The 26629-nt window shown below is 38.2% G+C and overlaps 1 protein-coding gene across 1 annotated transcript; it reads left to right on the forward strand.

Moving 5' to 3' along the window:
• Window positions 1-1283: 1283 nt before the first annotated feature.
• Window positions 1284-25215, forward strand: agps (alkylglycerone phosphate synthase). Its single transcript, XM_020931907.2, has 20 exons — window positions 1284-1494; window positions 2622-2711; window positions 4353-4443; window positions 4520-4640; window positions 4715-4789; window positions 5792-5863; window positions 6037-6116; window positions 7855-7935; window positions 9668-9793; window positions 10489-10597; window positions 12838-12965; window positions 13754-13805; window positions 16379-16455; window positions 16533-16645; window positions 18018-18087; window positions 18674-18735; window positions 19607-19696; window positions 20421-20520; window positions 20612-20669; window positions 24045-25215. The coding sequence occupies exons 1-20, from the start codon at window positions 1313-1315 to the stop codon at window positions 24164-24166; spliced, it is 1899 nt and encodes a 632-aa protein (XP_020787566.1). The 5' UTR covers window positions 1284-1312; the 3' UTR covers window positions 24167-25215.
• Window positions 25216-26629: the final 1414 nt, after the last annotated feature.

A 26629-nucleotide genomic window follows, 5' to 3' on the forward strand; every position in this document is an offset into this window, starting at 1 on the left:
TTTGATTCGGTTCTAAAAGGGAATAAATATCCCATAAGCTACAGGCTTCAGTACACCATAGTCATAATATAAAGCTAGGCATAATTCAGTAACAATATGACAATATGTAAGATGACTCCACCTGCCCTACCTTACCTGTGTGACACCAGGAAGAATCCATACCACACAGTCCTTATACCAAAATTCACTCAAGTTTTGTTTTCAGGTTTTGACTTGTTATTTCAATATTTCTTTCCTAGGGTCAACCACTAAAGTTGGGAGTTCCACAGACCTCAAGCAGGATGCATATGATTAGACTTTATACTGGGTTCTGTATAGGGTGAGATGCAAAGTATTATTTCTGTGCTTTTGTGTTTTTCAGAAAAGAAGTACCCTTGTGATGTGGCTATGTCTCGCACTGGCCTGTGAGGTGGCTATGTGGCTTTCCAAATGAAGTTCTGTGATACACTTAGACTCTAGTTGTTTGTAGTCAGTGCATTACAGAACTTTGTTTTGGAAGCCAGTATCTTTGGAAATCACATGTGACACTGTGTTTTAAATGCTTTTTTGTTAAATAAAGCTGCTGACTTTGAGAGCTGATGTTCTATGATTAATGTCTGTATAATCCCTCAGTCCTACAGGTGGGATCTTTAGCAAAAGAAAGATTAAATTCTGTCAACTGGACAAAGGTTCTTTCAAATGAATTCAGAACTGATATTTTCTTTGGCTTTCTGTGATTATTGATCAATTGCGGGTTCACCTACATTCAGAGTTTAGGCTACATCATTGGTCAGTAGCTATCAATTAAAATACATGTTAAACATATGAAAACTAATCAGTCAGGCAAAATTGTCTTCTAGTCATAGGGTTTGTAGATCTAGGTTTGCACTTTTAACCTTTAAAAGAAGCCCAACAATGTATGGATAATAAGCATGAAATAAGAAAAATAGTTTTGCAACAACCTTTTCTATAATGAAATTGTTATCAGTCAATACAATTTTGGAGTATAAAGTGGAAAACACTAAAATGTTTATAACTGAAAGAGTAAATGTATGTAAAATCCCTTAGCCGTCCTCAGAGAAAGAGTAAATGCAACAACACTGATTCATATTTTTTAATAATTAACATTAGTATTAAAACCGTTTCTATTCTTTGTGTTTTATCTTGTTGCGAAGAAATTTCTTAATTCGTTCAATATCATAAAATAATGAAGTCGAGAGTGAAAGAGACGAAACTTTCATTTTGAGTAAACGAGATGTCCGTGAAGGCGGCGCACTTTCCCTGCGCTCCCCTCTGCCCCTCTGCTCCCTCCCTTCACAAACACGGAAGCAGCATGGCGGCCAACAGCAGCGGCGGCTCCGACAGGCAACGAGCTGCACAGCAAAGACTCAAAATAATCACCGGGCATTTACAGAGACCCACAGATTACCAGCCAGACATTGCAGCAACCGAATGTAAAGCTCCGGAAAGTAACCCCAGTGTCTCTAGCGGGGAGCGGACCGTGCCGAGGAGGAGGTAACCGCGTCCGGAGCATCCTCTGAGCCTTAGCTTGGGTTGTGTTCACCCACTTTTCTTAGCATACACAATCCAATGTATTATTACCCTAGTCCAAGGGATGTTTGTAGAATAATTAATGTCACTATATCTAAAATGCACGTTACATTTCTTCCGTTATTGCTACCAACACTTTGCTACTCAAGGCCATTTATTTGGTCCATTGAGGGTGCGGTTTTACTTGGCGTTTGGCGCTTCCAAATTTTCTCACAATAATATTTATTTTTGTGTCTTATAATTATTAATGTATCCGAAATATTATCTTTCGGCTGTGCTATAAAAGCTGCATGTTACGCTGTCACGTTTTCATAGTATTTTACGTTCTACCGTATTGTTTTCACTTTCAGCATACTCAGTATTTTGATGAATTATTTGGGTTAGTTTTTGACTTAAGTTCATTCATACTTTATAGGATATACGCTCAACATTAGAAGTTTTTTTTTTACAGGAGAACAACGAATTTTATTGTGACACGAATAGTGCTCATGATTAAAGTTCGGGAATGTAATTGGGAAATCAAAATTCAAACAGTCAATGAAACTTCCCCGCCTCCTCGGATGATGTGATTGGCCAAGACATGTGGTGGTCTGACTTTCAACCTATTGACATTTCTGCTTGAGCCAAAGTGTGCTGACATCTAGCGTTTGTCTGAGAAACATGCATGACAGACTATCTCCATGGCCTTAAAAGTTCAGACATTCTTATATTAATGTCAAGGCTCTGTGAATTATTTTTTAAAACAGTAGGACTTAAAGCCTTTAGCCCAATCTTGCTCTTTGAACTGTTTCTAAAAACCTGGATTTGCAAGTTTTGCAACAGTTTTAGTGAGTTTGTCATTTGCCTCAGGGTTGACTGCCCCAAGGCAATTTCTTTGCTCATCATTTTAATATGGTGCTAATTATCAGGCACTGTATTAAAAGACAAACCCCAGCCATTGGAGTTTGTCTGTTGGCTTTGTGAGAGTGAGGGATTTATTTAGGACTATTTTCTACTTGCTGATCATGTAAAATGGTCAGCTCAATTTTTTTCTTTTAACACTTGGAGTGAATAACATGTCTTATGTGCCATCTGCTCTGTTCTTTTCACAGGCAGGACATTATGAAATGGAATGGTTGGGGTTATAGTGACTCAAGATTTCTCTTTAACAAGAAAGGTCAAGCTGAATTCACAGGCAAAAGGTAACCAAACCCATTTACTATTATTTGATATAATTTTATTGAGAGATGCTGCCTTAGTGTTGGCCAGTTTCAGACTGCTACATTTACAGCCATGTGCTCCTACTGACACCTTGTGGTTGGCATTATAATTACACAACTGTCATCTGTTAAGGTCACTGGTGTTATGTCTTCTAATATAAACCCCAGAAGTTCAGTTAAGCTACTTATTACCTTCACAGGAATTATGCATTAGTGTTAAATATTTGTTACTTACATTTTTTATTTTCTCATGCTAAAGGAATTTACTTTTTAAAGAAGTACTTTTTTGTGGTTGTGGTTTTGTGGTTGTTTGTCCTTGTTATCTATCGGCCATGACCAAAGCTGCCTGAGATTGTAGATATTTGTTTTACTTACAACATTAGAAGCAATGTCACAGAAGTCATCTGGCATTCATAGAAAGAGTGAGAAAGAGTAATGAGTGTCCACATCCCTTATATAAACATAGAAGATAAACAGTAATATTGAAACTAATTTATACCACTGACTCAAAAACTCGAGCTGATTTATTCCACAAAATCAACAATATTGTTAAAAACTATGAGTTGCATTAAATAAATAAACAGCAGAATGAAACACTTCAGTACTTAGTTTTTATCTGTAATGAATCATAGTTATTAATTGAACCTTTTACCGCATACATAGCCAAAAAATAACAAAAAAAATTCCAGAAAATGTACACACAATAAACGTTGACCCTCCCAAAAAAGTTCCATCTTTCATAACTTGAACATTAAGTCAATATGGTAATTACTGTGATAGGCCTATGTAAAGCCTGTTATTATCTGCCCGGCTTCACAACTATCTTTGTACAGCACTGGCAGTGATCTGTTGTACAGGTTTTTTCCACTGCGTTCATGGTTTCTTGGACAGAGACACAGCAGAACACAGTACTGGTCTGGCCCAGGCAGTGCCAACAGCTCAGATATACAGAACACTGAGGTCACAATAATAGCATTGTTACATGACTCGAGTTAAAGGCAGGATATGTAGTCTGTGCTGCTGCTCATTTAAAAAAGGAATTACAATCACAATTGAATTTGAATGGCCTCATGTGAAAGCTCAAAACCTCCAGAATTCACCCACTGAACTACTTATTACTTATTGTTGACTTGTTTAATAAGCTGGCACAGTGTTTTTTAGGTAAATATTTATTCTGTACTTTTTTGCATAATTTTTTGTTATTTTTTTGGCTATATGATAAGTTTTAAGCCATAAAAGGCTGACAAAATATAATTTAAATACTAAAGTGTTTCATTCTACTCATGATTTTTAATAATAATGTACATCTTGAATACTTTTGTGGTTTAAAACTGTTGTTAGATTATTGTGTCAGTGATATAAATTTGTTTCAATATTATAGCTTATTGTCTATATTAAATTCGTCATTAAATCACACTTTCAAATTTGTTATTGTGACCAAAAATGAGTAGCTAATTTTATTTAAAAAAATGTTTTCATTCATTTTTGAGCTTTTAGCCATATAATAATGATTTTTGCAGTTCAGTTTTTGTGTCCACACATAAGTGAATTAGTGTTTAGAGCTATTTGAACCGACTTGTTTATTTGTATTTAATTCCAGTCCTGATTATTGTGATGTTACAGATATAGACTAAGTGGTATGATCATTCCTGGGCTCAAAGACTGGTTCGAAGGCACATTTGGAGCAAGTCTTCAGCACAAAACTCCTGCAACAGTGAGCCCTGTTACTGCCAAACACATGCCTCAACATGCGAGGAGCCAAATGTCTAAAACCACTCATGTTTTTACAGCCCATACTAAATAGCACTGCTGTACACCCTGCAACTATTAATGAGGCCTTCGTGGAAGAAGTAAAAGCTACATCTATTCCTTTCTCAGTCGAAGTTGAGGACAGAGTGTTCCGTGCACATGGTAAGAAATGTTTTAAGTGTGTTTTGTATGCGTTCAGCTTACGTATATGTATGGATATGTTCATTTTCTTATAGGACACTGCTTACATGAGATCTTTGCCCTGCGAGAAGGGAAGATTGGCCGTGTTCCTGATATGGTAGTGTGGCCAAGTAAGTGTGAAAACTGAATCATACCTGAATTTGATTGGTCTGTTTCTATCCACCCACATAGTAAACCTGATCTTACCAGTCCTCTGTGATTTAAAGGGTTAATATCTCTCAGAAGAGGTGATGTTAATATGTATGAGTGGAGGCTTGCTGTCAGTACAAGGATGGTCTGAGCAGCAGTTTAGGCTACGCACAGTACAGTTACCAAATTATTATTTTGAGCCTGATCACTTCTAGCACGTATTTTATATTGCAAATGGACACTCATCTTAGTGTGATCAGATTTTCAAAATTCAAAACAGGGACACACCTGGGTTTGGATGGTTGGTATAAATAAAATTGTGAAAAGAGCCCATAACGTTGTCGTTTTGCGGGTCCCTTGTGGGTCAGTATATAATCTGTGGGACTTGTTGGTGCATTTTTTTTGCCTTATGGTCATTTTCAAGCACGGTTTTCAGTATTTTAGTTAAACAAACGACAATATATTCCCCTCTTTACTGTTGCCAGGTACAGATGAGTCAAAGCCCACACTGTATCATCACATTAAACGATAAGATATATCGATATTGTGTTATTTTTGCACACCTCTAATAACATTGTCTGTAATTTCCATTCCTCTCCACATTGAAGCTTTTATTCTGTTAGCTAAAGATCTTTTGAGACAATTCTAAAACAAACAGGAGAAACCAGTTAAGCCTATCTTTGTAGGTGGTGGGTATTGGTGCTCTTGTCACTTGCTCACCACTCCTCTGTAAAAGGATGAGGAACCCATGACTCACTAAAACACATTTGTATCGATCAGTTCATCCCACTTTCTGCCTCACACAGACTGTGAAAAGCCCTGAGCACTTGAAGGTATAAGAAGCTTTATTCACTAGAGTTACACCCAATTTACATGGGTTTATTCAATAGTATTAGCTTCCCATTTTTTGACTAATTTCCTCTATTTTCACATTGTTTCTCTTGTATCATAATTATTTAAATGCATCTTCTCTTTTTTTTCAGGCTGCCACAGTGATGTTGTCAAAATTGTAGAACTGGCTTGTAAACACAATGTATGTTTGATACCATATGGAGGTAAGACACTTGCATATCTAAACAAATAAAGACATTTTCTCACATTAGCCAAATAGCTGAACAGATATTACAATGCTGAACACATCTACTCATATTTTCCATTGTGTCAAATATGTGTTCCCGTATTAAAACATGAAGCATTAGAAACGGTTTTCTGCTTCTCTGTTTGCCAGGAGGGACAAGCGTCTCCAGTGCCCTTGAGTGCCCCCCAGAGGAAACCCGCTCTATTGTGTCCTTGGACACTTCTCAGATGGTATGTAACGACAGCAAAGCATTATGACATTAAAAGCAGTTCAGATAATTTAGTTTAATCAATATATTTATGGGATATTCATTTAAGTGACATACTGCCATTTAAATGAAATGTGAAATTATAGCTTTTTTCTTAATAGTTTTATAATGCCCATAGTAGGGATGTAACGATAACCGAAATATCATGATATTGTATTGTCAGAGTTCTCACAATAATATCATGGGCCATTACAATATATCGAATTACAAGTCTCTTTGCTTAAATTAAGAATTATGGTGCAGTAATAGCTAAAAAAAATAAAAATAAAAACCCAAGATAGAAAGAACTACAAAGACCATGATCCTTTGCTCCATTTCAGTGCAGACTACATGAAGAAATAACAGTCCTTAGCACTTTTAAGTCTTTGTTCTTTGGATTAAGTCTTGTCAAGGCATTTTAAGAGGAAAAAGTATCATATTAACAGTTTTAGTTGTTTATCCTCCACAAAATATCACAATAAAAATTGTACCGTGAGATGTATATCATGAAAATATCGAGATTTGGATGAGAAATTTGGATATTGTTACATCTCTAATCGTGAGCCTTGTAGGACTTGGATATTGTTACACCCCTCACCTATAAAATAATAAGTTCATAGATGTGCAGATACCCCAAGGGGTTATCCAAACATCTATGCATGCTAATAGCACACGCACACACACACAAATAAGTTTATACCACCACATTTTTCAGTTATCCATATTAACATAATTAGTTTGTTGAATTGTTGTCTTCTTTTCCTTTTCTTAATAGTTGATGTAGGGAGGTAGGGGCACATCCACATCCACACTACATTTGTGAGTTCTAATAAAATGGTGAATTTGAGCGCTTAGGCCTTTGATGGTGGCGCGCAGAGCAGTGATTTATCAGCTGTCGTCCTGCTGTGAGCCACTGGCTGTGGAACCTAGACACCAGTGGTCACTGTTCTGTGTCAGGGGTCAAAGGTCAGGTGACTCCAGAGGAAGCACATGAAAGGGGCTATGTGTGCAGAGCGTAAACTTTATTACCTCTTGAAAATAATGGATGGCAGGTGTAAAATTACCTCCTGTAGGTAAAGCTAGGCCCTGCACTCCGTGGCCTTAATAAGAGCTATGTATTTGGAAATGGAGGTTCAGTTTGACTTAAACCTTGAACCAACTGTTTTCTTTTCTAAATGTCCTATATTACACAAAATTGACTCTTCTGTGTTTTAAACCATATTATAACTGTTATACCTAGAATTATGTTTTGTTTTATTCACACATGTTTGAGTCACTATTTATTATTAGTCTGTCTACATCTCCAAAGCTCAAAATGCTTAGTTCCACCTTGTGATGTCATGTAGTGGTAGCTACTTTTACCTTTAGTTCAGTAGAAATTGGCAATTTGGGGATGAAATTATCCAAATGGTTCTAGTGAACGTGTGTGGAGTTATAGTGGAAAACTTCCTGCATTACATGACATCTCAAGGTGGTGTTTTCTGTTTGAGAGAAACATAAATATGCAGGGTTTGTCTGTTAAACGTGTGAATGAAACTAAACAAAACTCAAAGTATGTTTTGATGATGATACAACATTAGAACATCAGAAAATAGTGTAATATATCCCCTTTAACTGTGCAACCAACAATTGTTTTAAACCTACTGCAAATGATATGGTAGCCTACAATGAAAACAACATACTTGCATACAAAGAATATCCTTGCACGTGCTTTTTTGCAGAATCGCATCCTGTGGATCGATGAGAAAAACCTCACTGCCCATGTAGAAGCTGGTATTGTCGGTCAGGATTTGGAAAGACTGGTAAGCTACGCCTGTTACGATGATTACAATATCAACTGTCATTCAATATATGAAAGCTGGAACAATATATTTTGGGACTCAGTATTTATCGTGGGTATTTTTTTTGCAATAGTGAGGATATCTTAGCCATTTTTAATTTAATAACATAAGATATGAGCTCTAGAGAGTACAATAAATAACTGCTATGGTTAATATCAGTTCTCTCTTGGTGATGCTGTCTGTTAAAATGTGCACTATGTAGCTTTTTGGTTGGGGGTCCATCACCTGCTTGTTTCTGTGGATATGTTGCTGCTCAGCCTGGAATGTTCCACAGTATGACATTAAACAAGCTCTACATTTGTTCAATTACAGGTGGTTTTATACCTAGAAAAACAGGCATTCTGACTGTGAGTGGGTAAAATGATTTAATACCGTAATGTAAAACTTTCCAGACAAAATAATAATGTCTTTGTAGAAAAAAGATCTGATGGACCTACCATAAGAAAAGTTAACCAGTGCACCTTTAAAACTGGTTTACTGGGATTATTCTGCTTTGTGTCATTGTCATAAAGTATTTTCAGTATTATCGCAGTATATCTCAGCAGCAATATATTGTGCTTAAAAATTTCTTATCGTGCTTACATGCAGTATATTCATCCACTGAAAAAGCACAACTCCTCAGCAGCACATGCCATTGGCCTACAGTGAGAGTACTGAGTTTAGGACAGGAGCAGCGTGGTGGAGATTAGGGACCCAGCCTTCAGACATGAGCAGATGGCACCATCACGCTAATTCAGAAAAATGGAGAAGGAACAGGTCTGTGATGAAGGGAGAGCGTGAGTTGCATCCAAAGCGAGTCACCTCTGCATTTTATCCACTGCTTTTATGGAGCAGATGGGTCTGAATTGTAAAGTACCTGCTTGTGGAGAGATGTCATAAAGCACGGTCTTACATTACCTCCTGGTGGGATCACTGCCTCTGCAAATTATGTATTGGCATTATTCTGACTTCACATGCTCGTATATCTCTTCAAACTGCCTACACTCACAATATTAATGCAACCAACACAGCATATAACGTATTACAAAATGACAATTTGAGAATAGGCCTGTTACTATAATTATTATATTGACTTATTGTTATATATATGATGGAACAATAGATTTTGGGGCTCACTATTTATCATGTGTATATTTTTGTTGGAATATTGTTTTTTTTATGTAATACATTAAGATTTGAGCTATTGAGGGATGAAAAAGTAACTTACAGGAATAATTATTGGTTGTTTCTGCTATTTATTTGTTGTTGTACTGTATTTAAAAATAGTTTATACTGTGCTTTATTTTTGTGTCAGTGGCATGAAGTAGTTTCTGTGGTATTGTTTATCATTATATTCCTCTGTAGCATTAAATTTTGCTTCAAAATTTGTTATAGTGACAGGCCTATTTAAGAATACAATCTTTCGTCTATAAACCTTAATTGCTTTAACACAACACAAATTCTATAACTTGTGTAGACATTGCTTTCACAAGTCTCTGCTCTGTAAAGCTTGTTTATTTTTGACTGTAAAACCGTAAGCTGCTATAAAAGCGTAAGTTTGAGTCTTGAAACACGGCAGAGAGCACATTTTATTTATTTTTTTATTATTTTAACCTCTTGCGTGTAATTAAAACATTCTTGCGTATTTGGATCATTACAATTTTTTTCCCCAATACTTATGGCTATCCTCATTCCAAGTTGTTTGTTTCCACAGCTTAATGAGAGCGGTTACTGCACAGGGCACGAGCCTGACTCCATGGAGTTTAGTTCCCTGGGAGGCTGGGTTGCTACCAGGGCATCAGGCATGAAGAAGAACATCTATGGCAATATTGAAGATCTGGTAATAAATACTTAAACTGTGTTTTTACCCCATTTATGAACTAATAACATCCAAAATGTTTTCGAGTTAGATGGAATAGAGATTTCAAAAACACCTAGAAAAACAGGCATTTTGACTGTGAGCACTCCACAGATCTGACCTGTAACTTGGTCTGGTTTGGTCTCCATGAAGATAGAAAGATTTAATGCCATACTGTGAAAAATGTCAGACAAAACTATAAGCATCTCCATGTAGAAAACCATTTGACGAGCCCTCCACCAGAAGATTCACTATATAACTTCTGACAGAGGGTCCATCGCCTGCTTATGTACATGGAAATATTATTATGTTCCACAACATTTAGTCAATTCCAGTTGCTCTAAAATACTTTGAAAATATGCATTCTTACTGTGAGTGGGGTTGCCTCTCCACAGATCTGACCTGTAACCTGGCCTGATCATGTATGTGTACTGCTTGTCTCCATAGAGATACATACAATAAATGCCATACTGTGGACCAGCCTTAATACATTTACTTAAGTAGATTTTTCATGTGATACTTTTACTTGAATATTTTTTTACTCTGGTATCTGTACTTTTGCTTAAGTAACAAAAATTAGTAGGCCGAATATTTGTCATTTTGCAGTTGTCGTGGCAACACATTCGAAATGACATCGTTTATGGCTCTGATTGTGCTTACTTCTAATGCCCGTGTAGGTGGTCCATGTAAAGATGGTGACCCCACGAGGTGTGATAGAGAAGAGCTGTCAGGGCCCACGAATGTCCACCGGCCCAGATGTCCACCACTTCATTATGGGCTCTGAAGGTTTGTTGACTTTTCGGTGACTTCACTAGTGAGGCTGCACATGCTGTGTTGGTTAAGATAGTCCATAGTGTTTGTGTATGGACTAACTGGGCTGATAAATGGTCACACCGGGTTTGTTCTCATAGGCTTGTACATATTAACCAAATTTGGTAGAAATGTTTTTTAACTGACTTAGACTTAGATTTTGTGGAAATGATCTGTAAAATAATACCAAAATATACAACAAGACTGTCCATGTTGGATTATTACATTAATGACAGACTCATCTGTTTCATCACTTCTCACTTTGGCAAAATTGGTAAAACAACACAGAATACTAAAATTTTTACCACAATTTAGACAAACTTTATTGTCTAAAAAAATTATTTGGCCACAATAGCTCACACATGACAATATATTATAATAACAAAAAGCAAAAATATAAATGGTAATAATAAATATATAAAAAAATAAGCAGCAAAAATAGCAAGAGACTGCTGCCAAATATGTACAAGTAAAAATAAAATATAGAAATATAGTAATACAAATATGTCTATATGCAAGGTTGTAAGGAGAACCAATGCAAAGGTGAAATAATGATTGACATGACATATGATCATCTATTACAAAAGGGCGAGTTGTTGTACTGTTGTATGGAGTATGGTATGAATGTAGTCCTGTATCTCTCCCCGTTTTAGTTTGGAGTTCGCAAATGTCCTCTCTTTCCCATCTCAGCGACCTGTCCTTGTGAGCGCCCACAGAGGATACTGCCATATGCCAGGTCCCCCACAACATAATGAGCATATTGAGACTCTTGGCATCTCTGTGTGAAACAGCTGTGCGCACAAACTTTTTATTCTCCCTGCAAAGCTCAACAATCTGCTCTCTGGCCATCTTTTGGTGTTTGCAGAAATATCAATTTGTACATATTAGTCAAAATGTCCTGTAACTTCTGGGTTAAATTTGGTCTATTTTACAAATTCAATTTAAATATTCCACAAATCAGGATTCAGGCAATGATGCAAACCCAATCAAGTAAGAGGGAGTAGTGTCCTTTAATAATACAATAAAAAATATTTATTGCTAGTAATGGTACCTAGTCCACTTAAAAATATCCAGGTATACAGCTAAAACATTTCTTCAATTGCGTTTTTCTTATTTTGTTCAGAAAATTAATGGTGAAAAGAGCTTGTATATTTTTAATAAGACAAAATGAAATCAGGAGCAATACAATATGAGGGAAAAAAAGGTGGTTCATTTTTTTCATATCGCCCAGCCCTTACCTTGATGCTTTAAAGAAATGAACATAGTACTGCTAATCTAATCTCATGCTTTTGTATCCTTGGATGACTTTGTTGATACTGCAGTTTGTTTTTCATTTTCTCCTAAAAGCAGCCAGGCTCTTAATTCGACACAAACTTAAATTTTATGTGTGTACTATGCTTCTTCTCTAATTGCATGTTTTAGTAAAAGCTTACATCCGTATTGCATTGTACCACACTACTGCTTTCACTTATCCCCATGAGAGTATTTTATGGCCTTGCTTGTCTCCTACTCAAACTGTTGCCCCGCCCCCCAGTGTCTCTCACCCTCTCTCTTCCTCTCTCTCTTCCCTCTGGCTCCTCCTTTTTTTTTTTTTTTTGTAGCTCCACCTCTTTTCTGTCAGGTGGGAGGAGCCTGTAAAGCTGTCCAGGCCCCATGTTCTTTTTTTACTTGGCCACTAGGGAGCAGCGTGTGGTATTCAGGGACATGCAAAGGCCCATTAAATGCCCTAACCGCCAGAGGCTACCAGCAAAATGATTCACAGCCCATGAAGAAAATTTGATCTAAAATAATTCATAATTGCCATTTATTCCCTTGCCCCAAGAACTTGGCAATTTTTTTTTTTCTTCTTTTTTTGGTATTACACTTAATTTAAAAATGTTAAACCTTTTGAATAGTATTTTAAAAATCACATTTTAATTATTTCAGTTTTTAATTTTGCCCATGTTAAATGCAGAAGCAAAACCCTGCACTGTGTCTGTCATGAGATCAGACATGAATGCTAAGACTTTTTCTGATAAAGTTGCTGATAAACTGCATTCAGCACCAGTGTTGTTAGTAGAAAAAACAGATCTGCCAGTGAGTGAAATGTGAGACAAAGGTCAAACTAAACCTGAGGGACATGTACCCTTTTAAAAGCATGTAAAAAACACCAGGCCCTATTCATAGTGACTGGCTCATACCCATGTTTCTTTTTTCTTTTGCTCCATTTTCTGCAGGAACCCTGGGTGTGGTTACCGAGGTTACAATGAAAATCAGGCCCATGCCAGAGTATCAGAAATATGGGTCAGTTGTATTTCCCAATTTTGAGCAAGGTGTCGCTTGTCTACGAGAGGTTGCCAAACAGGTGTGTGAAAAAACTTTTAAGTTCATACTGGTTTTGTTTCCTCTGTCAACATATGATAAGACTGAGAACACAAGGGACATTACTTGGGCACAGTAGCTCACATACCACATTATATTACAAGAACAAAGAGTAAAATACATTCTAAATAAGTAGCAATAAAATAGCAAAAGACCGGTGTCAAATATGTCATAATTATATAAATGTATATGTACAAGTAAAGTAAAAAACAGAAATATAGTAATATGAACACAGTATATCACAGTGATTATACAGAGCAAGGCCTGTCACGATAATTACTATTAAAAAATATATATATCGTTTATATATATTAGATGGAATAATAATTTTGGAGGGTCAATATTTAGTGTAGAGACTTTTTCTTAGCACTTGTGGACAATTTTTGGTTATTTTTCTGTACTATGATAAGATTTGAGCGGTAGAAGGCAGAATTATGAACTATTATGACTCATTACAGATACAAACTATCTACTTAAGAGTTACTTTCTGTTATTTATTTATCTCAGTTGATATTATTTAACAATTTTGTACATTTGGAATAGTTTATATAATTCTGCTTTTATGGTTTTGGTTGTTTATTGATGGTATGACAGGCCTACATGTATGAAATATGTGGGATAATTCATTTCAGCCATTTACACTTGGATGAGAACATATTTTATATTATACAGTATATTACTTTCAATAATTTACACTGTATGTGTATGTGTGTGGCCATTTAATTAAAAGTCATTTCATTTTTACTAACACAAAATCTCTGTTCTTTCCAGAGGTGCGCTCCAGCTTCTATACGGCTCATGGATAATGAACAATTTAAATTTGGTAAGTTTTTTTTTAATTTTTTTTTATCATTGCTGGGTTATGGGTGGAAACTTATATCAGAAAGGCAGTATTTATCTTATTTATAAAGAATTTAAATTAAATTAAATTAAATTATATATGTATTTCATCTATACCTTTAGCATCTCAGAGCCTTCGTTTTCTATTACCCAATATAACCTCCCACTTTGCGTGTAGAATTATGAAACCACTATCCTCTGCAATCCATACACTTAGAAGACCAACACCAATCATTCATTTTAGTGGAAATCATGTATGTGTATTTATTTTGCAATTTTAACAGAACAGCAGTGCAGAGTTGTGTCAATACAGTGTGTTTGCCTCTGGGAGCATAAAGAGCATAGAGGCAATGTTTGATTTACCTACGATAACCCTGAATTGTTAAATTGATTATTTTTGCGGCAGAACTGTACACAGCAGCCAAGATTTCAAAGCATGAAAAATGACCCCAGCTAAAATTAAGCAATTGTTAACACAGTTTTATGATGTTGTTCGAGAGCAATGTATCTGGTATTGCCAAAGATTTCCGTAAAGTTCGCCAGTCTTCAGGGACCTCATTATCCTTCCCATATTTCCACTTTTTTCCGAGTAGGCACTTCTTAGCATTAAGTAGGGAAGATGAAGCGGCCAGGTTCTCCACTAATGACTGAAACCCTTGGCTCTCAGACACCTCCTTGGGCCTATTAGAGCCATGTTCTTACATTCTTCTAATCACAAGAGCTGTTGAGGAAGGAGACTGGATATGTTCACAGATCCTTTCAATTTGGGACTAACGTCAAGATGAAACGCAGTCTCCATCCATACACAAGATAAAAAATTAAGAAATTTGTACTCTGTTATATTTTAAAGGTGCACTGTGTAATTTTTGTTGTGGAAGATTAGCCACTTAATGCTTTGCTCTGTTAATGGACAGTGTGAATTGTTCTTATTGTTGACTATAATTTCATTGTATCATTTATTTCTGTAAATCAGGGACTGCAGTTGGAAACTAGAACATGAGGTTAATGTCTCTGTACATTGTCTGCTCAAGTAAAGACTAAACTAAACTTGCCTCTTTGCAGGGAGATTATATTGCATTGCCATTAATGTTCCATAGAACGACATTAAAGGGACAGTTCAGAATTTTTGACATAAGACCTCATTTCCTAGTTAGCCAGAGTGTTGGAGACGTGTGGAGTCACTTTTTTAAGTATTCCATCCAGTCCTTGTATTTGCAGAGGTCGCTGGTGCTAGACTAGTGCATGTCAATGGCCATAGTTAACCTGCCACTAAAAACAGTCTTACCCATTCCACAAAATACCCGAAGCAAATCTATTACACCAGATTGTCGAGGTAAAGGTCTGTGTAGAATAATGTTTGAAATAAAGCTAACCTTGAATTGTTGCATGTTGAGGGACTATTTTCTCATATATCACCGCCACTGCCAAACTTTCTATCAGGAGGTACAACTCGCTGCTGCTGCTCAGACATAAATCTTTCAAATGCAGGGTTGGTTTTAATTCTGAAATTATTCTATCGATACAGACATTTACATCGATAGTCTGGTGTAATATTAGATTTGCTTCAGGAGCTTTGTAGAGTGGATAAGACTGTTTTTAGTGGCAGGATAACTATGGCCGTTGACATGCACTAGCCTAGCATCAGCAACCTCTGCAAATACAAGGACTGGATGGAATATTTTAAAAAATGTCTCCACACGTCTCCACCACTCTGGCTCACTAGGACATATCCAAAATTCCAGACTGTCCCTTTAAACTTATATCTTTAAATTTGATACGATTACAGGTGTTTTTATTGCTCATAAATTCAACGAAAAACATTTGTACCATAAGCAGGGTAACATCTCCACAGATCTGACCTGTAACTAGGCTTGGTGGTGTTACTTGCCTGTTACCATGGAAGCAGATAAGTTTAATGTCACACTGTGGAACATACCAGGCACAGCAGTAACATCTTTGTCTATTTTCCAGTGCACCTTTAAATAAATCACAAAAGTAAAAGTTGAAAGTTAAATCCTTCAAATTGTAAGAGTAATTTTCTCTCAGTGGATGTTGAGTATTTAATTATTGACTATGATGGCTGCAAAGACCTTGAAGACCTGGAATCAAATTTTGGAATAAAAACAATTATATAGTAAGTGATGAAGAGACTTGAGCATGGGGTGAATAAATGAAGTGTTAAGTCTGGGTAAGATCGCCGTGACTACCCTGCTGTGATTGATTGTCGTCCCATTGGCCCAAGCCCCTCATTTTCACTTGTCCACAGGCACTTTTGTTCGTCCGATCAGGAATAAATCAAAAATTGTAGTTGAGGAAGACGGATATCAGCATGTCAAAACCACTTCCCTTTGGAAACCCTCTGATTTATAGCTGCTGTCGCTTGCAGTCACTGGCCAGTTGTAAAGTTATTTAAATGTTACAGTTTATTTAGTTCCTTCTTTGTTCTAAACCCCAACTCGAACTGGCTTAAATCTGTTTGAGGATGTCAGCATCATAATGTAATTAAGTCAACTGTCTTGTCTCATTAATTGTATATTCACAATCTTTTTTTTACAGGGCATGCACTGAAACCCCAAGTATCTTCAATTTTCACATCATTTTTGGATGGTTTGAAGAAATTTTACATCACAAAGGTAAAGCTGCTGTCAGATCAGCCTTGACACTACTGTGATAGCATAATGACAAATGAATCTGCATCTTAAATCTGCAGTTCAAAGGCTTTGACCCCAACCGTCTGTGTGTGGCCACCCTGTTGTTTGAGGGAGATCGTGAGAAGGTTCTGCAGCATGAAAAACAAGTGTATGACATTGCTGCGAAATTTGGGTAAGTTATTGTGTCTGAGTCATTGGTGTATGAATGTTTGTGTGAATGGGTGAGTAGTTCCTTGATATAAAGTGCTTTGAATGCCTATATGCTATATAAAAATGTGACTGCTGACATTGACCATTGACATTTTTAACTGTATCTTTATTTCGTTTCTCAAGTTTTGACTTTTGTGTATGTTCCACTCATATTTTTTAAGGGCCCATATTATACTATTTTCTGATCTATGTGATAATGTTGTTTCCTCAAAACACACCTGGAGTTGTGTTTTTGTGTTTGTGTTTTTGTTTTATTCACACAATTATTTTTATTACACAATTATTAAGTTCATCACACAATTCCTCCATATTTAGGCTGAGTACATCTGTTCTATTTTGTGATGTCATGTGGTACAGAATGTGCTCCACTGTGTTTTTTTCCACTGTTTTTACCCCACATTCCTTGACTAGAATCATTTCAATAATTTCAGCCCTGGAATTGCCAATCTCTACTGAACTAAAGGTAAAAGTTAGTTAATTTGAAAACTACTGCTTCATGACATCACAAAGTGAAGGTTAATAATAAAGGGTTACCTAAAATCTTGTGTGAACGAAACAAACATTCAACTCCAGATATGTTTTTTGATGAGGTAAAAGCATTTTAACATGGCTTAAAGTTCACATTAGTCAATTTTGTGTAATAATATAGGACCTTTTAAGTAATGTGGATATAGATGAAAAGTAGCTTTTTCGAGGGTGGGTGCTTCCTTGTGTGACATCATTGGTTTTCTCTTGACACAGCCTTCTCCATCATCTTCTGAGATTGACACTTCTTCCCCAATCGACTCATTAAAATGTGCTTAAGGTTTTTGGCACAGTACTGCAGTAAAATTAGTTATATTCGAATGTTAGTTTTAATAATCTATGCTTTAAAGTAGCTACAGACAGAGTATGTTTTGTATATCATGACTGACTTTAGCTCTACCACTAGCCCATGATGAAATTATACAAAAGTTGTCATCTACAGAGCACTTGCCTATTGTTTGAGATCAGATTTTGTCACCCATCAGATAAAGTGTCAATGATAGATTATTGTGGTTGTTTGACAAATATCTTTTTTCCTGGAGTTAGGAAACGAGAGGAAGGGTAAGAATCAATATAGCGATTTTCTAATGAGCTTGCCCTGATTAGTTTGGGAGGTTGATGTAAATTTGATTACACACTACAGGTGATGGATGTGTGGCTGACCTGTGGCAGTGCACAGAGCATAGCTCCATTGATCCATACATTGTGGGATTGACAGGCTCCCTGGCAGCTGTTAAAAGGAGGAGCGGTGGCGCCGACAAGCCTGAAAGGAAGCGCTGTTAAATATTAAGCCTGTTATCTTCTTGCAGGGGCCTGGCAGCTGGAGAGGACAATGGGCAGAGGGGCTACATGTTGACCTTCGTCATCGCGTACCTTCGGGTGGGTCACTACTGTGGCATTTTGACGGACAGTTTAGGAGTGTCCAGTCTTGACACGCTCTCTTACAGCAGAAGCTTAGTGACAACACAAAAGGTTGCAGAGAGAGATCCTGTGGTCACAGTAGATGTCATTCAGGTGTCCACTTCATACACACAGCTCAGTAGGTGCAGTCAAACCACAATTGGCCGTGAGTATAGAATGCAGAGCGTGACAGTGGTTCTTCTGAATAGCCCTGATGTCTAATTGAGCAAAAGAAGAAGAGCCCTGGGTTTCTTTTTGAGGGAATTGACTCTTTCAAGTTTCTTGTTTTATTTGTTTTTTTCCACAGTAATTGTATTTAATTTAAACATATTTTAGAAATATAAATTTATCTGTTAAGTTTTGAGGCATTTGAAGCAATTTCTCCCTAAATGTTAACAGTATCTTTAAAAGAAGCCTAAATTTATAATTATTTATAAAGAAAATAATGTTCTCTCTGGTTCCACACAGTCAGCATACACCACTGGTTTTCATTAGACAAACAGAGAGAAAAAAAAAAAAAGAAAAGAAAATAATTGTGTGAATAAATGTGTTTGTATTTTTACAGGACTTGGGTATGGATTATTATGTGATTGGAGAATCCTTCGAAACCTCTGTGCCTTGGGACAGGTGTGTATAGACGGGCAAGCCATGTGATTGTTTTCCCAATTTCCCTTAATTCTTGGCATCCTCCTTCACCTTCATAGAAGTAATCTGTACTTTGTCATTATTTTGCCTCCATACTAGACACTGACCAGTATGATTTTTCTTCCTGGCCGATGTCAGTTGTCTAGAATCCAGAGAAATGGCCGATAAGCTCTGTCTTTATTTTTGGGTTGATACTTATTATTTTTCTCCAATTGTGTAATTTGAATTTACTACAGATTCACTCACAGCCATGTTTTACCTGTACACATTCCATGCAGCTATCGCTTTGTATTAAAGTGTTCAAAAATAAAATAAAGCTCTGTATATTTGTATATTATTGTATTTTTAAGCCCTAGATCACATAAAATAAAAAAAAATTGCCTGTGCTGGAGATTTAAGGCTGATAGGTGTTACTCTAAAAGACCAAATATTGGTGTATGTTTCCCCATACACAAAAGCAGTATTTCAGCCTTGCATGTACCTTACTTTTCCCATCAGTACGCATTGTTTTAGTATTCATGTCTCTAACACACACATGTAGCAGCCAGCAGACAGTTTGTGCCGTATCTCAGCTGATGGAGAGAGCAGAGATCAGGCACTGATGCGAGCGCCTGTGCCCGCCTCATTACCCGTCCTCCTCCCCATCCTCCACACGGCACACTCCACTGCACATGCTCAGCACTGGCGGCCATTTTCACTCCAGTGGGGACCTCTCCCCCACAATGCTTTTTATGTTCAGCTGTGGCTGCTCCTTTTTCTGTCATTATGTTCTGTTCTAATTTCGTAATTGTAATATCTAGTTCATATTTATTGTTTTTAAAAAACTTAAGTAAAGTAAGTGTACTTTTTGCAGGGTCTTGGACATTTGTCGAAATGTGAAGGCTCGGATCATTCGAGAGTGTAAAGACAAAGGAGTGCAGTTTCCACCACTTTCCACCTGCAGGTATTAGTTCTCACTAAACAAGCTCAAACCTCAGTCTCATCTTCTAGTTCTGGGCTAAATGCTCCATACATACAACTAAGGAATATTAATATTATATTATAGATTTTTTTTTTTTTTTTTGAAGAGAAGGATACTTTCACTTGGCCTTCAACATCTTCTGAAAAGTTTTACAGACCTTAACCTTATACTTGCTAAACCTGATCCCAGGCACCAATAACTACATGAGCCTGAGAAGGCTCAGCTCTGACAGGCGCAGTGCCTGGCGGCAGGAGCGGGCAGCAGGAGCAGGCTCACAAACTGTGCAGAGATTAGGCCTCTGTCTGATTATGCCACAGCCATTCATTTCCCGGCTGCAGTCTGTCAAATGATTGATTTGTCCATTTAACCTCAGAGTCAGTGTACCAGGTGATGGCCATGTCAAAAGGGCTCTGCAGCCAGCCCCTGTGCAGAGGGCCAGCCCACACTCTATTAATGCAAAATCAAGAAGAAGCTTTGAATTTTGAACTATTGTGTTCACACATAATAAGATAAACATATTCAGGCTTAGATCTGATTTATTAACAGCACAATGAAAGTATAAACATCGCAGGTATATTTTTAGGTTTAGCTTTCCAGTGGCAATATGATTATAAAAAATATGATCTGTAAATAAAAATACAGTCTATGCCTGTAGTTAACAGTTAAAAACCTTGAAGAAAAACCTTGTGCTTATTATCTATTACAGGGTCACTCAGACTTATGATGCTGGTGCCTGTGTCTACTTCTATTTTGCCTTCAACTACAGAGGACTCAGTGACCCAGTGCACGTGTATGAACAAGTGGAGGTAACATTAAAGTGGAGTTTAACCCTCCATTATCCCCCATTAAATGATCAACTGTGAGCCACAGTTAAGTTGTGGTTTTATTTCTGTTCAGCATGCAGCTCGAGAGGAGATTCTTGCCAATGGAGGGAGCTTGTCACATCATCATGGAGGTATTTGGTTTTCATTACTGAATGTAAAGAAAATGCTTAATTCAAGTAGTAATTGGTGCCTTGTAACCTGAGCCTTCGCATGTTAGTGCTCATCTAAACTGTGTTTTATAAAGGACCTTATGCTGATCTGGGCAACATTGCTAACGTGGCCGGGGATCGTGTCCCCTCTGTAAATGTGCATTTGGATGGAGACCTTTCACTTGGACATGTCCAAAATATTACTCTGCAGTTCAGATAAATGGCTCTGACTTTGCCATTTGTTCATTTGAGCAGAGGCCAAATGAAACGTGAGTTGAGGGGAGGGGGCCAGCTCTGCGTCCCCCATCAGGCCTAACCGAAATGGCTGCTTTATCTATATTGCCATCCGCCTCGCTGTTTTCATACATCACTTCAGGCTATTCATCACACCTGTCAAAAACAGTATGCAGTGAATCAGCTGCAATATTAAATCACCATTTTTCCTGAAGGCCTAGACGGGTTCAAAATTAAAAGATTGCTAATAAAAAGGAGGCAGTGGGCTGCGGTAAATGATGCCAGTGTTATCAGTGGCTGTATAGTGACCTCCAAACTGTGGCCTGGCCACCCCGATCTGCTCCGCGCTGACAGCGGAGAGGAGGGGATATTGATGCAGCGCCTGTGTTTGGGGCCCACTCTGTAATTGTGATTAATAACGCTGGGCCTTGCTATCTTGCCACAGACAGGCTGGTTTGTCTGCCCACAATCAGCGCTTGACAAATGGAGCTAGTTTCACTGGGTTTTGTGTATCAAACCAAACAGATGTAGTCAAGGATGGAGAGGTGGGAGGGCACCACAGGAAATATACATTTATGTGGCCCTGAATTTGCAGCAGGTCAGTCTTCTGCTGCCAGGTGCCTCTGGCCTTTGGACTTGTAGAGTTCTCTGCTGAAGATGATGTAAATTTAGTTGTTTCAGGCTTTAATTGTTCTGAAACCCTTTGAAATGCGTAACACGTGTTCTTTAGGTGTTGGTAACTAGGGCACTAGTGTTCTGCAGTGTGGAGGTGTTAAACATCCATCAGCTGAAGTTGTGCATCCATCAGGCCTGTGCAGACCGTTGTAACCTCTAACATATCGCAGACGCCCAGGTCACTCCTGAAGATCGTCTTTCATGTCCAAATTTGTCAAGGAAGAGAAGTTGAGCCCACCCTCTACGGTCTCTGTTGGACAACCACCTCGAGGAGCCCAGTGCCCATAGTCTTCAGTTACATCAGTGTGAGGCCTGGCAGGTTCTCAACTTTGCATAGAGAAAAATGACCTATTTTAGTCAAGTTTTGTCATCTTTCTATTCCCTTGACTTCTTCGCTCAAGAGAGAAATCTGTCATTGCAGGAATAACTACCTGCATCTCTTTGCATGTCTCTGTGGCACACATGACGCTGGCTGAGATTGATTGCAATAGGACTCCAAAAAGAAAGAATATGACAAGATAGATGTGTAAATTATCACTGTTATGGAGGCAATGATGCAGTGGCAGCACCTTCTGTTTTCTCTCTTCTTGGTGAGAGGAGGGAGGGATGGAGGTGGGACCAGGATGAACCAGAGGTACAGGAGTAGTTAGTGGTTTGTGTCTCCGTCTGGAGGTGCGAGGGGGTGTGACCCTGGTGTCTGCCCCGTGTCAGGAGACGGGGCTCCCCAGCCTCGTGGCTGATCTCCATCTGGGGTTTCCCTGCTGGCCCTCCCTCATTCATCAAGTCTCTACACAGCCTATTAACATGGGCTTCCCCTGGCACAGAAAAACCCGTCATATCACTATGAATGTGTGTGTGAATATTCCATTGTGCACTTTTTATCTAATCTCTACTGATAGCTCAACCTTTATTCAGATTACATCTGCTCTTGGCCACTTTGTTTTCCCAGGGTTACTGTTATTGTTAGCCTTTTGAGGAGCACTGCTTAGACTCACTCCCTGATTTCATCGAGGTAGTATAGTGATGATAACACTAAAAACTCACCCCATTGGTCAAACTATCAAGATAAACAAGCTTTTTTATTGTTGCGCTAACAATTATTTAATACATTTTAATCTTTAATCAATAAAAAATAAGTAACTCCTATTTTGTACAATTACGTATAAACATTTACTAGTAATTATAGATCATGTCAATAAATACGTTGACTTTATTGATGCAAATCTTCAAATAAGCAATGAACTAATATGGATAGTAACTGAATAACGATGAAGGAATTGTTAGTTTAACTGTTACATTTTCATATGAAATTGAAGAGTCTCATTTTGGCCACCAGATGTTGCCAAAACATATTTTAAGCGCTTGGCCCCTCTAGCTTCAGTTGACAGAACTAAAAGTGAAGTTTTGTGAAGTGTGTTCAGTACAGCATCAGTACAGTCAGCAGACCCGTCTCTGTCCCTGTTCTGAATGTCCTGCTGAGAGCTGTGGGGGGCAGAGCTGTAGAGGATGTGACAGGGGACAGCTGCTGGAGCTGTGGGGACTGCTCTGGGCCCACTGCCTCAACAGGACACTTCTTGGTTGGACAATGTTCTGCTGACGGAGGCCAGACAAACTGCTGAGGACAAATATGAAATAATGAATACAATGAAGAAATAAATGCATTTTATATTTTTAAAAAGAAATGTTGTTTGACCCAAGCCAGTATGTACGATTATAGTTAATACTACTACAGGATTTACTTGTACTTTTTACATATGTCAAGGTTTTGTGCAACATTTAGCAACATTCATACTGGGAAAAAAGTGATTTCTTAAATGTGACCCTGAAGCATTTGTCATTTGTCCTGTTGTGAGAGATTCAGTCCTGTGTCAAATAACTTTATTAACATGGTTTACAGAGCCATTATGTCAGGATAATTGCAGTATTATTGGGATCGGGCCACAGTTCCTGGTTGGTGATGACTGTGCTGTGTGTGCTTTGTGTGTTGGGGCATAACTGATGTGCAGCCCTCCCAGGTCAGGTCTAGGGGCCCCTGAGCACACAAGGGGCAGATGCAGGAAGAGACTACAGAGAGAGAGAGACTGAGAGAGAGATGAAGAGAAACATAACAAGGGGAGGAGGAGAGGAGGGCGGGGAGGGGTGTGGGGGGCACTGAAGGGGGAGAGAGAGCAGGGGACGTCCCGCTCCAGCCGGCCCCTCCTCTGGGAACACACACAGCCTAATGAGTTTGATAGTCTGCTGAGCTCCATAAATCATGCCATGCAAAACATTTCTCCTCCCTGAATAAAAGCATTTATCACCCTCTGTTTATTCACTCACTCTCACAAGATTGATTGGCTCCCGGCAGCCTGCTGAGCAATCAGCCGTGCCCATTCCTCTATTTCTTCCCTTCGGTCTTCTTCCTCCAGTTGTTTCTTTCTTTTATTTTATTTTTTTTCTGTCATCCAGTGGGGAAACTTCGGAAGGAGTGGATGAGAGAGACGGTCTCTGATGTGGGTCTAGGGATGCTCAAATCTGTGAAGGACTACGTCGATCCCAATAACATCTTCGGCAGCAGGAACCTCCTTTAATTTCATTCTCCTGTCCATCTTTGACTCACCTTTTCTAACCACAAGTAACATTGTTGGATACTAAATGTGATTTTAAAATGGACAGAGACTTGTTCTGTTTCATGAAAATGTCATTGGTGCCATTTATCGATTCACCCAAACCTTTATTTTAAACAATATTGCACTTAATATGCTGTAACAATCATGTTTAAATAGATACATCTCTACTGTTGTCATGGCCTTAGACTGTACAGATAATGTAATGTCATCAAGTTATCTTTTACATGACTGTGGCCAGAGTAAAACTCGACTGATAATGCAACAGTTCAGATTATTCACCTTTACTCGCATTTAACTGTTACTTTACTCCTTGCCAATAGTTACTGAAAGCACCTCATCTTTAGTTCTAAATTTCTGATGTGTGTGTGGCACGTCTTTAGTGGTAACTTCTATGAATGCGCTCTCTAAAGCTCTGTGCCTTTCTAACATATTTGTTTGCTCCTTGTCCATGTGTCTTTACCTGAGGTTTGTGTGCCCTGTTACACTGACCAACCTACTCTAGTGGACTGTGTGTAGCCCAAGTGCTGGACAGATGTGTTCTTAGCCCCTCTGCCCACAGAATTGTTACGCCCATATGTGCATAGTTTTGTACCGAAACCCGTGTGGTTTGTTACTAACCAAGTGAAGTGGAAAAAGCCATTCTGTTTTGAGTCCTGCCTGCTTCAGTGAGAGCCTGAGAGTAAAGGCCAGTGATCCCGGTGCTCTGTTGTACCAAAGATGTAGAGTATGACCAATCACTCTCGACCTGTAGGCTACATAAGAACATATGCAAACTCCCTGAATATGTTTTTCTATTTCATCTGATGATAAATGTGGTAAACGTTTCATCACTGGTGTTCCCAGCTTTCTAGGCTTTTCTTTTTGTCTCTAATTTGTATGAAGAATTATTGCTACTTTTATCTGAATTGTAACAGCCATTAGCCTATGTAGGCCTCGTTTTCCACTTCTCTAACGATGTAACATCCATTTTGTCAAAGCTGTTTGTGCAATAAACAACTAAAACTCGTGTATGGAGTTGTTCTCTCAGTGTCTCTGTTATGCACGCTTTATTTTTAATTCTTCAGCTTTTAGATACTATATTTTATTTGTTCTGTCAGTTCCCGCCGGAGGGGTCAACCTCCAACCACGGCCCACGAGCGGCTCTCCTCCGGTACAGCCGCAGCACCGATCCAACTGCGCTCGGCCGATACTCGAGCTCGGAGCAGATCAGCGCAGCAGGCTTTTTCTTCTGCACGCGCTCGTTTGGGAGTCATCTTCACCCACGCAGCCGCCCCCGCACCGCTGCTGACGTCACTACCACCTATCAGCAAAAGCCGTTTAGGCTCCTGACAAACGCTCCGGCTTTAGGCCCATCTCTTATCAGTCTCACCTGGGATTGTGTAGATAAAAGTGGATGACATCACATACATCAAATGATAAAGTGGAAATTAGAGATTCATCCATAAAAATCTCACTTATTGTTTTGAGGCCGCATTCATCCTAAATAAGGTCTGTGATCTCATGTGGAAACTGTACTTCACGGAAGTTGTCCTAAAGATGTTAATGGACACTGCTTATTCGTGCAGTAGTAGACTGTTTAATTGAGATGGTTCAGATTTTTTTTTATTTAATTTTTTTTTTTTTGAGTGTCCACACGAGGGCGCCACAACACAAGACACACCTACAGAAACAGTATAAAGCGCAACAACACGATAGAAGCGGAGATATTTTTTATTTAAAGTCTCTACAGAAACATTGCACATTGCCGTTTCATGCCTTGGATGTCTCAATTGAACCCACTACAAATAAATTCCGAGTTTAAACAAGGAAGAATAAATAGTTGCAACTTAGTCTGTAAAGAGACGTGGCCATATAGGAAAAGTATTAGAAAAATAGAACAACAGCGATATTTATACGTAACTTGATGCAATAGGAGCTCAATTCATGCATTTGAGGGTACTACGCCTTTACCTAAATGAAGTTTAAAATATGAGGTATTTGTTGGCTCACAGGACTGCTACATCCTACAAACTGTACTTTGGGTTCAATACAAACATGCAATTCAACTGTGTGAAGTCAAATTTAAAACTCAGTAAACTCAGTACAGCAGAACACTGATCCATGCCACACATCGGGAACAACTTCAATTAACAAAGCTACAACGCAAGGCATAAGGCATAACCGTTCCAATTAAGACTGACAGACTATTTCAAATGTTACGTTTCAGTGTTTACTAAAAAGGGTGTGTTCTACAGAGAAGAAAGGTAAGAGATGTTAAAAAGGCACATTGAGATAGTCTATGGATGAAGAGACACTGAATATTATGAATATATGTTCTGCAGTTAACATGGTTGACAACGTCTGTCATTGGTTTTATAAATTGTGACAAAAATGCATCATGTTTTCAAAATGGATTTTCATTCTGTCTATGAATCCTGGTGAGGA

This window comes from Boleophthalmus pectinirostris, unplaced genomic scaffold, assembly GCF_026225935.1.
Source record: "Boleophthalmus pectinirostris isolate CB_2022bp ecotype Guang Dong unplaced genomic scaffold, ASM2622593v1 HiC_scaffold_1, whole genome shotgun sequence".
Lineage (NCBI taxonomy): Eukaryota > Metazoa > Chordata > Actinopteri > Gobiiformes > Gobiidae > Boleophthalmus > Boleophthalmus pectinirostris.